The 15,891-nt window shown below is 37.5% G+C and overlaps 3 protein-coding genes across 3 annotated transcripts; 2 read left to right on the top strand and 1 right to left on the bottom strand.

Moving 5' to 3' along the window:
- The first annotated feature begins 736 nt into the window (after nt 1–736).
- On the top strand, nt 737–5,703 carry LOC101314242 (endonuclease III-like protein 1-like). Its single transcript, XM_004309778.1, has 10 exons — nt 737–1,046; nt 1,119–1,207; nt 1,289–1,352; nt 1,518–1,645; nt 1,982–2,048; nt 3,697–3,788; nt 3,952–4,089; nt 4,166–4,267; nt 4,508–4,591; nt 5,391–5,703. Exons 1-10 carry the CDS (start codon nt 929–931, stop codon nt 5,532–5,534), a joined length of 1,026 nt encoding a protein of 341 aa, XP_004309826.1. The 5' UTR covers nt 737–928; the 3' UTR covers nt 5,535–5,703.
- A 776-nt stretch (nt 5,704–6,479) lies between these two features.
- On the bottom strand, nt 6,480–8,499 carry LOC101314529 (protein farnesyltransferase/geranylgeranyltransferase type-1 subunit alpha-like). Its single transcript, XM_004309779.1, has 3 exons — nt 8,122–8,499; nt 7,834–8,050; nt 6,480–7,325 (listed from the first exon to the last, which is right to left on the bottom strand). Exons 1-3 carry the CDS (start codon nt 8,496–8,498, stop codon nt 6,894–6,896), a joined length of 1,026 nt encoding a protein of 341 aa, XP_004309827.1. The 5' UTR covers nt 8,499; the 3' UTR covers nt 6,480–6,893.
- A 2,525-nt stretch (nt 8,500–11,024) lies between these two features.
- LOC101314815 (uncharacterized GPI-anchored protein At1g61900-like) lies at nt 11,025–15,057 on the top strand. The gene is made up of 7 exons (XM_004309780.1): nt 11,025–11,379; nt 12,110–12,967; nt 13,472–13,717; nt 13,821–13,835; nt 14,183–14,323; nt 14,423–14,470; nt 14,724–15,057. The coding sequence occupies exons 1-7, from the start codon at nt 11,346–11,348 to the stop codon at nt 14,795–14,797; spliced, it is 1,416 nt and encodes a 471-aa protein (XP_004309828.1). The 5' UTR covers nt 11,025–11,345; the 3' UTR covers nt 14,798–15,057.
- Nucleotides 15,058–15,891: the final 834 nt, after the last annotated feature.

The raw sequence follows: 15,891 nt of genomic DNA on the forward strand, positions 1-15,891 counted from the left end.
TTTATGTTTCTGAACCATTTATATAGGTAGAATTTGGAATGTGCAATGACTTGTGAAGCTTTTTGTTTAGACCTTAAGTTGTCGTTCTATTTAAACTGTTTTATACTATGAGTATTTAGCTATACAAATGAGTGAAAATTGATTGAGGAATTTGATTTGAATCTGTGAACTTAGTTGACAAAACCAGTCAAGAAGCATGTGGAAGACAAAGTTGGAAAGGCGATTCTAAAACATATGGCATTTTAATGAACGTTTCAGAATATCTGCATTTGAGTAAATGGTGCATTCTCATAAGCAACTTTTTATTTGTGTTTATTGTAATCCTTGTATTTCTTTTCTTTTCAGGGGTAATAGTTTTATGTCCCTCAATTGTACCAGTGGCATATCAATCAAAAAAATTCAAGCGTGAGGATGAGCCTCATAACATTGCACTTGACTAGGTTTGGAACCCTGAAAAATTTGTATTTTTTAAATTTTATTTATTAAAAAAAAAGTTTATACAAGGGGGCACATTTTTTCCCCCACACTGGGCCTTAGATCCTTCAAGACTGGCTCTGACATTATAGATCATCAAAGGAGCGAATACCTTTCTTCGATTCTACTCCACGACTTGGATCATGTATCTTGATAAACATCGGATAACAAAATCATTTTCAAATACTATATATTTTTACTTTATAACTCGGCCCCTTTTAATTTATAATCTGGCTCCGTCTCTGCTCACAAACCATGGTAGCTTGTATAGTACAAGCTTCCTAGATAAGATTACAACACAAATTAATTTAGATAACCACATATTTACAACAGATTTTTTATTTTTTTTTCGACAAGATAGAAAATTAGATGATGGGAAATGGGATAGCAACCGTCTTTGGTGTTAAATCACATCACATGGGGTTGTATCGTCAAATGTAATCAGCTGGGTGAAATGTTCCAAATTCGCGCTACAAGTCCCTCCACCTCCGCGCTCGCCTCTCTTACCAGAACGCAGTTGTTCACACGAACAAGAACAACAATGTCCAAAACACCACGATTCTTAAACCCAGGTCTGACTTGATCACACACTCTAGTCTCTTACTTTTCTTTTGGGCCTTGTTTGAATCTTCTGAATACTTCAGGAGTCTCCGACGCCGCTGTTTCAAACGGACGGAGCAAGAGACTGAAAACGACGGAGCAACGACTTGAGATAGTAGCAAAACCCCACCAAGTGAGAATTTATTGGATCACTAGTCTTTACTTTAAACTTGAAGCTTGTAAATACCATGAACCAAGTTCCCTTTTTCTTCAGATGGATCTCCTACCTGACATTGAAGAATTTGCTTACAGAAATGAGAGCTCATCTTCTTACTCAAGTAAGTACCTCTTTCTCTTTCGGCAATGCATGGCTATATTAACTTGGATTTTGTTTCATGGGTATATATCATTTAGTAAAAGTTAAATTTGAGTAAAACTTATGGTGTACTTAATTTTCTGGGTATGTAGACTCTTTATCATTCTGCTTAAAATTTGCAATGCAGCTGATATAGGTAAGCCACCTGCTCACTGGGAGAAGGTCCTTGAAGGGATTCGCAAAATGAGGTCGGCTGAAGATGCTCCTGTAGACAGTATGGGTTGTGAGAAAGCCGGAAGTGCTCTCCCTCCTAAGGTATAATTTTGCTCAATGTGGAAAGTGGAATGAATGTGTGGATTGATATGGAATCTTACTGGATTGCACTGCCTCCTCCTGCAATCTTGGCTTCAATAATTTGTTTAAGGATTGATACAATAACCCCTCAATAGCCAGGATCCTAATATCTAGCACAAGTACAGAAACATTGCTTAACCTTTGAAACTGCCAGTAGTAATTAGCTTCAGCAATTGGTTAAATGATAGATATGCTTTCTAATAGATATTCTTGATGCGTGTTATTCCATTAAGAATCTTCGTCATGTATGATTCATAGCATGTTGATTGATCAGTCATTGATTCCAAAATAAAATAGGAGAGAAGATTCGCTGTCTTGGTATCCTCCCTACTGTCAAGCCAAACGAAGGATCAAGTAACACATGGTATGTTTGTACTTAATTTTTTACTTTTTGAGGAGCAAGTTCGTAGACTAAGTTCAACCGCTGGTCCCATGGCAGTCTTGTGGATTAATGTTTTATAAATTTGCATTAGGTCCAGGGGATCGACTGATATTATAACAGTTATAATGACTTTAAGTACAACCATTAACATCAATTTCAATTGAGGTAACAAGAAGTTCGTCTTGTCAACCTTGAAGATGTTTCAATAAGCAAGCAGGTTATCTGGTCGAATATGTCCAGCAGGGATATCCAAATTCACAGTTTTTCTACCCATTGGCCCAGCTGAAGGGTAAGTTAGCTTGTTAGAGAGAGCCTAGAAACGATATCAAACAGAGATCTGGTCAGCGGCCTGAAACGTGACTGATTATGAGAGAAAAAGTTGCAAACGTGAAATAATGGATTCCAATATGGTAATGGGGTAAAAAGGTGTGACATTATTGTTAAGAGAGTTTACAGAAGTATAAATGAAAACAATGCCAGTGGGGTACGGATAATTATGTACAGTTCGGACTGGTTATGAGAAAAAAAAGTTGAAGACAAAATATCGGATTCCACTATGGAAACAGACTAAAAAGGTGTGACATTTTTGGTAAGAGAATTAGCAGAAGTATAAATGAGAAGAATGCGAGTGGGATATGAATGATTATGTAGAGTTGGGAATGAAAATGCACTGCCACCTGTTAATGAAATATTGGTGTTTTTCTTCATCCTGATGCTTGCATATAAAATAGTCTAGAACTGTTTATCTATTCCTCCTTTTGAGCTGAGATTTTGGGTTTATAAGAATAAAGATAGCTGGAAGTTGTGGAGCTTTTGTACTTATTTTCTCAGTTTGAGGGTAGTTTGCTGGTCTCAGATGAACACAATAGGACAAGGTAGATGTTGGAAGCTTCGGTTACTTTTATTGCTCACTCTAAGATGGCCCTTTTCATCCTCAATTGATTTCCCATTCTTTGGAAGGGTAAAATGACTAAATCCCTCCTAAGTTCCACTTTCAGTTTGGACTACACTTGGGAATCGTAAATACTTGTGTTTTGGTTCAAAGGAGATGATCCTATGATTTTCTTTCCCCTCAGTGTAATATGTGCAAAGACAAACTTGAGTGTGAATCATTTATTTTTTTTTTGCACTTTCCTGTTGTTTTAGCTGTACTGAAAAGGGTGTATACCGTATAGGGAGTTCTGGACAATTATGTGACTTTATTGGGTAAAAGCAGAGCTTTTCTGGAGGAAGACGTAGGGGTTGGGTCGTGATAGACATGCTATGATGCCAGTGATTTGGCTCATTGGACGGAGACAAGCAAGAAGTTTTGAAACTTGAGGGGGATTTTTGGACAGGCTGTACTTCTAGGCATATTTATGGGATTCGATATCTTCAGTTTTTAGGAAAAACTCATTTTTTGCTTTTCACTTGGCTTCTGTCTTGTTCTTCTTACCTACTGGCTAAAGTTGGTCCAACTGGTGAATTTACTGAAACATAACTTGTGGATTTAAATCTCAGAAAACCGTATATGCTATGATCCCAAATGTGCGCAATGTTATCCATTCTCTGCTCATTAATGTTCTCTGAGCCGCTCAGTATCTTAATCAGAGTCTTATTCCTGCCATCTGATGGTTTGTTTGGATTTCAGGAGCAGTTCAGCGTCTCCTTCAAAATGGTATGCTCTCTGCTGATGCCATTGACAAAGGTGATGAACCAACAATTAAAAGCTTGATTTACCCGGTATGTTTTTTTCTTTTTCAGTTCCCACTAAAAAAATGGTGTTTCACACTTTCTGATTTTGACTAATACAATAGATACTTAAGAAAATATTCTACTTATGCAACTAATTCAATATCTTTTACATAGATTACGAAGTTTTGATGTTTTAGTTATAAACATGTAGGTTGGCTTTTATACAAGAAAGGCTAGCAACTTGAAGAAAATTGCAAACATTTGTCTTGTCAAGTACGATGGAGATATACCTAGCTCATTGGAGGAACTACTCTCACTTCCAGGAATAGGTCCTAAGATGGCCCATTTGGTAGGTCTAGCTTTGAACTTATTCAAATTAGCATGTCTTCTTAGGTTCTCTAAATATCCCGGTATATGGTCTTTAGGTTATGAATGTCGCTTGGGACAATGTTCAAGGGATTTGTGTAGATACCCATGTGCACCGGATATGCAACCGCCTTGGCTGGGTGCGGGCAGGCAAAAAACAGGTATTTTTCATCTTTTGTGATAGAACGGCATTTGGTGTCCTATAGTAGGATGATTAGGTTCTCAACCTTGTGCATTCACTTAATGAGACTATCTCACGATATTGATCATGCTCATTTTCTCTGATATTTTCGAGTATTGCTCACATAAGATCTCGTCCTAAACTTGATAATTCTTTTTGCAATACTAAACCATCAGACTGATTTCATTGCATGAATGCTGATCTTTATTCTTTTTGCTAGAAAACATCAAACCCTGAGGAAACGAGAGAGGCATTGCAATTGTGGCTTCCAAAGGACGAATGGGTTCCCATAAACCCTCTTTTGGTACGCATATCTTCCTGCTATTGATTCCAAATTCTTAGAGATCAGTCAAATGAAAACAGTTGCTGCAAAAATGTCTCATCGTCTAGGCATTTGGTCATTGTCATCATACCTTAGCTGTTGCTGGACTGTATTTGTCCAGACAGTCCAAATGACCAAACGGTTCTCAGTATGACTTATTTTTGCTGACATAATCCTGTAGTGGTCCTAGAGATATGTATTGCATAATTCCAATGAATTGTATTGCATTCCAATTGTTGAATTATATTTCATGGTTGTCAGGGTAAAAAGGACAGGGTTTATCATTTGTCGCAGGAACCCAACACAAAGAACAAATGGGGTTAGCTTCAAATGATCTACCATGTGACTATTAAGCATATGTAGTTAGGTTAACTAATACATGAGACCTTCCATCAAATTCAGTTTCATGTTCAGTACTCAACTCAATCCAAAGATTAAATTAAAGTCATTACAGGAATGTATCTTCCCATAGATATGGATAAAGTAGGGATTCATCGTGGATCTTTAGCATGATTTATAACATTATTATGCCACCATTTTGTGTATTAATATTATGCTGAAAAGTGATGATTTCTCAGCATTTGGTGGATTCATTCAACTGCTATAATTAAAACTCCACCCACAATTGAAATTTGGTTCTGTAACCATGTGCTTCCTTGTTGTTTGTGTTATGTCAGATTTTTTTGTTTTTCTTTTTTTCTTTTTTCAGATCCTAAGAAATCTTTTCGGTAGACAGGTGCTCTCATCTTAATGGTTTCTGACCCTGCTCTCATCTGAACAGGTAGGATTTGGACAGACAGTTTGCACTCCGCTCAGACCTCGCTGTGGAGTCTGCAGTGTGAGTGAATTCTGCCCATCTGCATACAAAGAGACTTCAAGTCCATTATCCAAGACAAAGAAATCTGGTTCAAGCAAGAAACTTTGACAAGTTGATTCTCAGAGGGAGAGCAAGGGCAAGTTTATGTTTGCTTCTGCCTGCTTTTTCTGCATATTCCGATAGGATGTCATAGGTTCCTAAATAGCAATGTAATTGTTGATGCAAGGTAGGAGAAATGACATGGACCGAAGGGGATAAACTGGGATCTTATTTTGTGAAAAAGAAAGAAACAAAAAAAAAAAAAACTTAACCCACATTTTGTTATACACTCTGAAGGCTGAAATCTAAATTGCTTCTATTTTTGTGTAACTAGAAGATCGAATTCAATTAATGATCATTCCTACGCCGATGCTGAAAGATTATTGCAGCAAAAGGTTAACAGCTCGATTAAGCTTTTTTAAGGCTACTCATGCTCTGAAGACTCTTAAGACCAAGATATTCTGCAAAAATAACCTGAGGTGAAGAATGGGTAATTAAATTTTAAAGAGTATATGGATGTCCATGTATATCCCAAGGTAAAGGCTGATAAAATTTTCCAAGGGGTTTTGATTTATTTATTTTATTTTTTTGGGTCTGAGTGTGGGATTTTAGAGATGCTCAAGGCCACTTCATCCCCGGCTTTGCTCACAGTTTGGAGCATGTGAACTCTGTTTAATATTTGGGACCTGGCCTCGATGAGAATGTTTCTGAAGCTACCATTGGAAGTGATTGTCAAGTAGCTGAGCTGTCAGTTAATTCCACCATCAGTGATCTTACTCTCTTGAGTGGCCTCATCTATATGATATTCAAGGTCTCAGAAAACAGAGGTATCAAGGTCATCTTTGCTCCAAGAGCAAACATGGTGGCTCATAGACTACCCTTAATATTCACTTTGAATGGTTTGTAAACATATTTGATTATGGATACCCTCATGCACAATTTAAATCGTATTCAGTAATAAAGCTTTCTTTCTCCTATAAACGAAAAACGCTCTTCATTGGGAACATCGATGATGAGGGTTTGGCCAGATGAACTAAGTAATGAGGGAATTAAGTACAAAGAGCAGTCTCCAGCTGCTTAAATGACTTCCATGATACCAATAGAACCTATATTCTTCAAAATCAGCACTCCTTTTCTAACACCAAGAAAGCAAGCAAAACATAAACATCAATTCTACGAAAAATTGTTGTCAAAACATTAACATCATTTGGAAACGGTTAAGATTTTAATATCCATACAACAATGTTCCGCAATCCAGCTCTTCAAAGCTTAAAAGTTCAAATGTTGATTGAGTGACAATTTAAAAGTTTCTTCACATGATATGATGGCAACTCGACTCCAGCTTTGTCATCAAAAAACCCAAACTCCAGCTTTGCGAGCACAACTCTATGAAGCAAAAGTTCAGATGACCCACGCGCTATAATAATTTTAAGCATTTTGGAAATGCTTGCTGTTATACCACTTCCAATAGTTAGCTCGTAATGAATCAACAGATTCCAAGACAGAACAAGCAGCTTTTGCCACATCAGAATCTCTTGGTTGGGAGTCTGAAATTCGTAAAGCATCCACAGCATCTTTGAACTCTTGGCTTGGTTGGAAACCATGAGAGATGAGATCCAAAAGTGTGCTCAAAGCAAAGACAAAGTTGGCTTTGGCATTTATAATCTCAAGGCATACAGAAGAAATTTGAGGATTGTTTACCCAAGAGGAATTGTCATCTTTGTAAAGCCCTCGAAGGTACCTCCATGAGCTTTCATTCTCGGGGCAGGTAACGATGGCATTAAGAGTATAACACACTTCAGACTCTCTCATAGCTTTCAGGCCCCCCAGGAATGGAGATCTTGTAATGACAAAATATCTCTGAAATATAAACATAAGCAGGTCATGAGACACAAACATGTACACACCAAAAAGCAGTAGAACAACAATAATGAAATGGACACAATTTCACTGAAATCAAAGGGTAATATAAGTAGAGAACCACACTAGTTATTATTATCAATTTAACGAGAAATAGTGCTAATAACCAACTTTTTCTGTTGAAAAATGTGAACAGCATGAACAAACTGCATACACTTAAGTAGATAGTATATAGAGTGTCAAAATAAAGTTAAAAAGAGAAGAGAAAGAAAGTAGAGAACCTGTGGCTAATACAATCAACTCAAATATTCCTATGGTCATGTTCATAAGATAGACAATGTTTTGAATGGTGACGGTGCCCTTAAAGAACTCAAAGGCTATCTAGTTGTGGTTCAATCATCATAAACAAGCTAACATAACATACACATACAACATAGAAAGCTACCCATCGCCATGATATGACTAAACAATTATCTCTAAAAGTGGGATATGAAATCAGAGGTAATACCTGATTCCAAGCAGAATTGTTAAAAATGTCCTCTTGAAGGAGGTGGTGACAATAGTCAAGTTCCTGTTCCCAGCCACCAAGTGCTTGAAGAACCCACTGCCTATGAGACCAAGCATGGTAATGCTTAGAATCCATGGAGAGTATCCTCTGGGTGAACCTAAGTTCCTCGGTTGTAGCACTAGTTCCCAATTTTTCGGCTACCCACCGCCTATGGTGCCTACCACAACTCAATCTGTCAACATCTACCAGACATGACACAATCATAGTAAAAGTGAAGAGACTACTCACCATAACTGATAATTTTTGGAGTTGGTTTGAGCGATACGTTCGGTAAGAGCAAGTTCAGCGTGCAGATCATGACGGAGGGCTTCAAGCACCGAGCGCCGGAAGTGCCATACAGTATAGTTGCCGGGGTTGAACTCGATGGCCATGGAGGTCAGCTCAAGAGCGCGTGGGGATCGCTCATCGGCTTTGTAAAGGGCTCGGAAGTAGTCCATCGTCTCTCGGAATTCTTCCTTGTACCATATGGCCACCACCGGGTTCGGCCCGTCGTCTTGTTCCACCGGGATCACGTCCGAGAGCTCCGCTCGGTTTCTTAGTGGGACCCTCTGCTCCTCTTCGTCCGACTCCATCTCGATCCCTAATTCTTTTCTTCTCCACTTCATCAGACCCAAAAACAAAATATGTTATTGCACTATTTATCCAAGTTAGTAAAATACGTTCAAAGTTCAAAGTTCAAAGTTCAAAGTTCGTACGTGTATAATTCGGTGATTTTAAATGAAAAAAGCCATAAAATACTGAAATGGTAAATTTAAAAATACGATACGTACGTGTTTAATTCGGGATGCAATGAAGAATACGTACGGAAAAATTCGGGTAAATGTTTATACCAATTTGCTTTGATATATCATTGTAAGAGTCTTTTACATTATTTGAGAGTCTTATTTAATTGAGTTTAGAGTATTGAGTTTTTTTTTTTTGTTGTTGAAGAAATGACGTCAATCTATTAAAACCTAAAAATTGGAGTACAACATAAACATGACTAATTTGAGTACTCACAATAACATGACTAATTTGAGTACTCACAATAACTGAAAGTAGGAGTACAATATGACCAATTTGAGTACTCATAATAACATCATCTAAGGAGATCAAAATGAAAACAAGATGCTACGTAAACTCATTTATTTTAGAATTAAATTCAGTTTACCCCCTTGTGGTTTGGGGGTGACTTCATGTTAATCCCTACTCTTTTATTTTCATCAGTTTACCCCTTGAACTCTTCAATTTCTGTCTGCCGTGCCCAAATTCTCATATTCCGTTTGAATTGACCTTTAATTATCAGCAGTTAAGGTCCGATTTGGACATATAAGGTCCGATTTGCCCAAATTCTAAATACTGGCCTCACAGTTAAGGTTAAAATTATCAATAGTTAACGTCTGATTTGGACATAATATAGGACATTTTGTCACACTTGAGGAAAATTCAAAAGTTTGAAGGGTAAACTGATGAAATTGAAAGTATAGGGATTAACATGATGTTACTCCCAAACCTCATGGGAGTAAACTGAATTTAATTCTTTATTTTAGTACTCAATGACATCAAACATGGTACCAACCAAACTGGACTTATTCTTTAAGACAGTCCTAGTTAGTCCCAACAAAAGTGTAGTAATCTCTAATCGAACATGGTACTCAAGCCGAGTAAGGAGTCATTATATATGTTGAGGAGAGTGATAGATACCCTCATGGCCATGAAAAAGACCTCGAAAACCAGTCTTACTAGTAAAATGGTTAAAAGCTGCATCAACATTGAGCTTCATGAATCCCAAAGAATATCTCTTCCACTTCGCTTGAAATACAGACCTCTGAACTCGTTGAGAAGATTAAGCAAGTAGGAAATTTGCCCACTAGCTCATAGGTAGGGTACTACCTTAGTAGTTGGTTTCACTTCACCCTCCTTAACTTTCAACCTACAACAGAACAAAGATCGCCCCTTGTCGCCATTTCTCACTTCTTTCTTATCCAATCAAGCTACCTCCAGAATCGAACGGTAGGGATCTTTCTTTTCTTTCTTTTTAGTCACGATCAAACAATAGTAAAGCTGGTTATAGAATTATACACTTCTCTTCACAGTCATATCTACTAATAACTTAACAAGAAAGCACTCTTAGTTCAGTTTAGTAGAAAGTTGGTCTCCAAAACCCGACGTTGTAGGTTCAAATCCTACAGAGCGTGATTTTGTTCTTGTTAGGTCTAATTAAAATGAAATAACTTCAATAATTTGAATGTCGACCTGAATTTTACCCTCCTCCTTTCTTTAATCCACAAGATAACTCGAACTCATCCATACAATGATAGTTAATGAACTTTTCGTTGCGTTTAATGATAATAAAGCTCCAGCTTCACCAAAGAATCTGGCAAATATGCTACATCTTCCTTGATTCATGGTTTTACCTCATAATTTGGCAAATTCCTGAACCAAAAAAAATGCTCCTTCTTCTTCTAAATCAAAGGGCATCGAAGTTGATGATGATGATGATGATAAGAACAAGCACTCCCTTAGTCCAACAAGAAGAAGCTGAAGATGGAGCCGTGGTTTGGCACCTGTAACCTGTAAGGCCAACGCCTCCATCATCGACATCACCAAAAGGCTACCTCACCGGCATCCCTAAACCCTAAACTGATCAATGCCTACATCCCTAGTTCTCAACAACAACATGAAGATTCTTGACGAAAAGACATGAGGAAGTTTCTAGATGAGATCTAAGTTAGAAGAACACCATTTCTAGCAAATCAGGCTGGGTATGAAAGCCCGACTATGCCCGATTCAGCTCGGTCCTTTTTTAGTTTAGTTTTTTAAAAAGCCCGAATTGACCTGACCCAAGTATTTCAGGCTTAGGCTTGGTACTGAATTCCAAGTATATACCGATTCGAGCCTAAGCCTAGTTGATAAGATACATATATATATATATAAATTATTCTATTTTTATAGAAATTTTTTGAATTTTCTTTTTCTGAATAACATTTTGGTTTTTTTTTTTTGTAAAAAACATATTAAAGGTCCATTAAGTAAAGTGGCATTTTTGCTGTGCCTTTTTAGGCTTTTAGGCACCCCTTGTAACAAAAAAAAAAAAAGTAAAGTTGCATTTTTTAGGAATAAATAGAAACTCCTTTAACATTTTCCGAAACAAGTAAGATAAAAAAAAAAGAAACTGGAATTGGGCAGGATGAAAAGAAAAGACCCGAGTGAGGTGGAGTCGCAACTCTAAAGTTGAGACTGGTGTCGTCTACGGTCGGTCATACTTGAACTGAGGTCCGATTTAGGGTTTTGAAATTGAGTCAGATCCTATGCTGCATGGGTTCAACATCTTCAGGTAGTTTTCCGTTTCTTCAGGTTCAACATATCTCTTAATCGACACTCAGGATCTACTTATGATTGGCTGATAGTTGAAGATGGCAGTGAGTTTGGGTTCGTGTAAATTTCAATGAAACCGGAAGGCTAGGGGACCGATGGACTGTTGTCACACTCTTAGTCATCTTAAAGGTTCGCCGTCATTTTCTTTCTTTTCATTGGTTTCTATGCAACACTAGCACAAAGCTGTTCATATGACTCTTCCAGATCTTCCTTCATCATTTCTTTGTAAATTTGCATTATAGGTTGTTGTGATTGTCAGTAGAATGCTGCCCATAAAGAGCTTGGTTCCGAGTATTATAAAATTTAAGGGGTTATCCTCGGCAACCTGGAATTTGATATATGTTGTATGCTTAACTGGAATCGAATGATTAATCTCTGTTTGTTTTTTTCCCTGTTTCCATTGGTTGATAGGAGGGAGTTAAGAAACATATGATACTTATGTCTCTTCTATCTCGGTTTGAAGCACTGGGGTATATGCCTAATTCCTGAAACAGTCTTTTGCGTGGCCGTATTAAAAAAATTACATTTTCTTTTTGGCATGGATGTGCTGAGATGTTGATGTGTATGAGTAAACAGTAGCATTTCATTGATCCTGTGTGGTGTATTAGTTAAAGAGTAAGTCAGGGAGAGGAGAGCCACCTGGTTCGATCCATTTAGCAAGTTGTAGATGAATGATACATAAGAAAAAGGAGGGTCCTGATTTGACTGAAGATGTTATTCTCTTTCTCATGCATTATGCATGTGTTTCAATATAAGATCTTTATTGTCCTTTTTAGTACTTGGATTACTTTCTGTAGGGAAAGAATTACTACGTTTTTGCTACTCCTTGCTGAAGGTAGGCATATTTGTGTGATTGCAGGTTCTTTGTGCTGTCAGCTATTATTATTCTTTATCTGGTTATCCAGTTTTCAAGATGCTGTGGCATCAGAGACCGTCTTTGAGCAAAGTCATGTTCCTATAATGCCAGAGCTTGCTAAACCACCTTCTACTGGAATTTTTGGTCCTATAGAAATATCACCTGCAGTTATTCCACATTATCCAGATCCTGACGAACCCTTTCCGCCAATGTACCCGACATTTCCGACCCGATATGAGCCTGTTTTAACTGGGCAATGTCCTGTCAATTTCTCCGCTATGTCGAGTATCATCGAAAAAACAGCTTCTGATTGTTCTCAACCTTTGGCAGCACTTGTAGGGAATGTAATTTGTTGTCCACAGTTCAATAGTTTGATGCGCATCTTCCAGGGTCTCTACAGCTTGAATAACTCGGCTAAGTTGGTTTTGCAAAATTCTGTTGCAAGTGATTGTTTTACAGATATAATCAGTATCTTAGCCAGTAGGGGTGCAAATAGTACCATAGCTACACTTTGCTCTGTAAAATCTTCAAATCTTACTGGTGGGTCCTGTCCAGTGAGGGATGTTGACACCTTTGAAAAAACAGTAAACACAAGCAGATTACTAGAGGCTTGCACAGCTGTTGATCCTCTTAAAGAGTGCTGCCGACCAATTTGTCAACCTGCAATCATGGATGCGGCGCTTCAGATCTCCGGGAAGCAATTGGTGTTGGATGATAATGAAAATTTGGTTGGTGAGCTGAATCATATCGACACTCCAAGTGACTGTAAAGGAGTGGTTTTTGCATATCTTTCAAGGAAACTCCCATCAGATGTTGTAAATACTGCATTTCGAATATTATCTGCCTGCAAAGTCAATAAAGGTAATGTTTGGCATTTTGACTTGATATACTTTGGACTCCATCTCTCTTTCTGTTATTTAGTCTTTTGGATATTTTTTTTAGTGTCATACATAAATTGGTCCTCAGTATTGTCTCAAGACATAAATCTTTTAAACAATTTACTGTTTTTTTATAATCTAGAAGTTGGTTGTGTTTTCAATGATAGTTTCACAAACCTAACTTATGGTAACACAAGGACAAGCTGGTCCATATTGCTTCACTAAACCATATTCATGCATGAAACTTGAATTAGAATGCAGTATTATGAGATGTAATCCAGGAATTAGCAGGTGTCTGCAGTAAGAAATCATTATAAACCTTGCAAAAACAAAATAATGAATTATATCAGTCTTTCTAGTTTTTACATCTAATCAACTTGTCAGTAACTCTGTTATTGATTTTTCAGTTTATTGAAACAGTCTCATGGCTATTTGTTGTATGCTTTCTTTGACTCCCATTTCTGATTTTTACTGTTCTTGCTTGCAGTTTGTCCTTTAGATTTTAAGCAGCCTTTGGAAGTAATTAAAGCATGCCGCAATGTTGCTGCCCCAAGTCCTTCCTGCTGTAGCTCATTAAACACCTACATTGCAGGAATACAGAAGCAAATGTTGATTACAAACAGACAAGCTATAATTTGTGCCACAATGTTTGGTTCTTTATTGAGGAAAGGCGGGGTAATGACAAATATTTATGAGCTTTGTGATGTTGATTTAAAAGACTTCAGCATTCAAGGTATATATCCCGCTTGCCATTCTTGTATAAAATTCGACCTTTTGTTCCATTATTGCATCTAATCTATTCTTCTTTTCTTGGATCTCTATGGGTGCTTGAGCAGCATATGGTCAACAAGGTATGCCATTTTTATTTTCTGTACTTTCCCTGTTTTGTTGCAGTTATTTTATATCCAATATTGTACTTAGCATTTCTTACTCGCCAGTAGTTATTTGTCACTGAGTACTGCACCTCACAATTATTCATGTCTTATTTGTCATTGCTTGTTTCAAAGTCGGAACGTATTAGAAATTGAATATTTGGATGTCAATTAGCTCCGATGGTTAATGCATGTGTTTCTGTATTTCTGGGATCTTTTGTTCCCTTATTTTGCTTGATGGCAATGAACATAATTCACTCGGGTGGAATAGAATTGAAAAGTAGTATTCTTTTGATGCTAACATTTATGTTTTTGTTCAATTGCAGGATGCCTACTTAGAAGCCTGCCTGCAGATGTGATGTTTGACAATTCAACTGGCTTCAGCTTTACATGTGATTTAAGTGATAATATTGCAGCACCATGGCCTTCGTCGTCCTCAATGTCATCAGTGTCCCTCTGTGGCCCCGGTAATCAAGAATAACTTTTGTTTCTCTTTCCCTGGGACGTAAATAGAAGATTTGTCTTATATAAAATCGTCATCCTCATACTGCTCTTGTATTTTGCAGAGATGTCATTGCCCGCTCTACCAACATCGGAGACTTTTAAAAATCCTGGTACATCATTAATTTTGCAGATTACGGTTTTTTTGGAATGTCAAGTTCTTTCAGTCTTAATCTTAGTTCTTATATATTAAAACTGTTGTGATGTGCTTAAAACTGTTTTCCGTTATAGTAATTTTATCTTAAATGATGCATTTGGTCTAGGCTCTTTGAATCGGCCTCCCTTTGAGTTCTTTCTCCTTTTCCCATGACCTTTTTTTATCACCGCTGAGCTGTCTAATATTTAAAATCACATGTTTTGATGCAGGCTGTCGTGGTGGAGGGCAGCAATTGCTTGTAACCATTATTTCATTTTTGGTCTTGGGGTCTTTATTGTACTGAACATGTTTAGCTGAGGGTGATTAAGTAGATCTGGTTTGAATTAGGGGCGTTTGGAAGTTGGTGTGGATGTCTCCTGTATATCTTGAGTAGCTGTATAGCACTCTAATTCTCATTCATATAAAAAAGCTTAACAGACCTATTAGAGTTAGAGTTGCTTAGCAGTTTTATCTATAGAGAGAATGCATGGTTTTGCTAAATTTTATATGTACTATTTCATGATTCTCAGATTTCTGTAGCAACACTGTTACAAGCTTCCTGTGAAAAGACGGTTTTTGCCCTTCGGCCCAGCCTTTCAGACCGACTTCTTTTTCTTTCTCTCTCCCTCTCCTCGCTTCTTCCTCTCAAACTAATTCCTCACCCGAACCGAATGCTTTAGGACTCTCTGCGCTCCTAGATCTAGGTGGGTTCTTCGTTTCAGGAGCACAGAGGAGAAACAGAAAGTCTTTGTTAGGTTTGATTGGATTCAGAGGGTCTGTTCTGCACTTTGCGTTGTAACTGTCGTTTGCCTATTTTCTTGTCTGCTTCAAATCGGTGGTGATCTTCATATGTGGTTGATACGTATATGGTCTGGGTTGTGTGATTGCTTTCCTCAACTACACATCCTATTTCTGCTATAAGTTGCAGTCTTTGAAACTATTGACAGTCCAGTTTTGGGTTCTTTTCCTTTGCATTGGCTGCCTTTTGTGCATGCATGTGATCTTCAAAACCAATTTAGATCGACCTGAACTGAATCCTTATGTTGTAAATTTAGGATCTTTGAACAAATTGAGCTGTGGAGTTGTAGCTTTTACTGTTTATTTTTTATTTTTATTTTATTTTCTCATTGGTTGTTGATTTGGGTCCTCAATTTTGAATAACAATTTCACGACCTATGGATTCTGATTGTATTACTTATATGACTTAAGAAATGAGTAGGCACCCCTAGAACGATCATAAAGCATGTTTTACATAGCCTCAAGTCCCTCAACCTATACTAGACTAGCATAAGCTACAACCTCTTAGTACACCCACCTTGAAACAGATAAGCACCCATGTTAAACAAGAAAGCTACTAGCTAACTCGGACCAAAATAAAATTTAAATCCCCCCATTGCA

The sequence above is a fragment of the Fragaria vesca genome, unplaced genomic scaffold (assembly GCF_000184155.1).
Source record: "Fragaria vesca subsp. vesca unplaced genomic scaffold, FraVesHawaii_1.0 scf0513070, whole genome shotgun sequence".
NCBI lineage: Eukaryota > Viridiplantae > Streptophyta > Magnoliopsida > Rosales > Rosaceae > Fragaria > Fragaria vesca.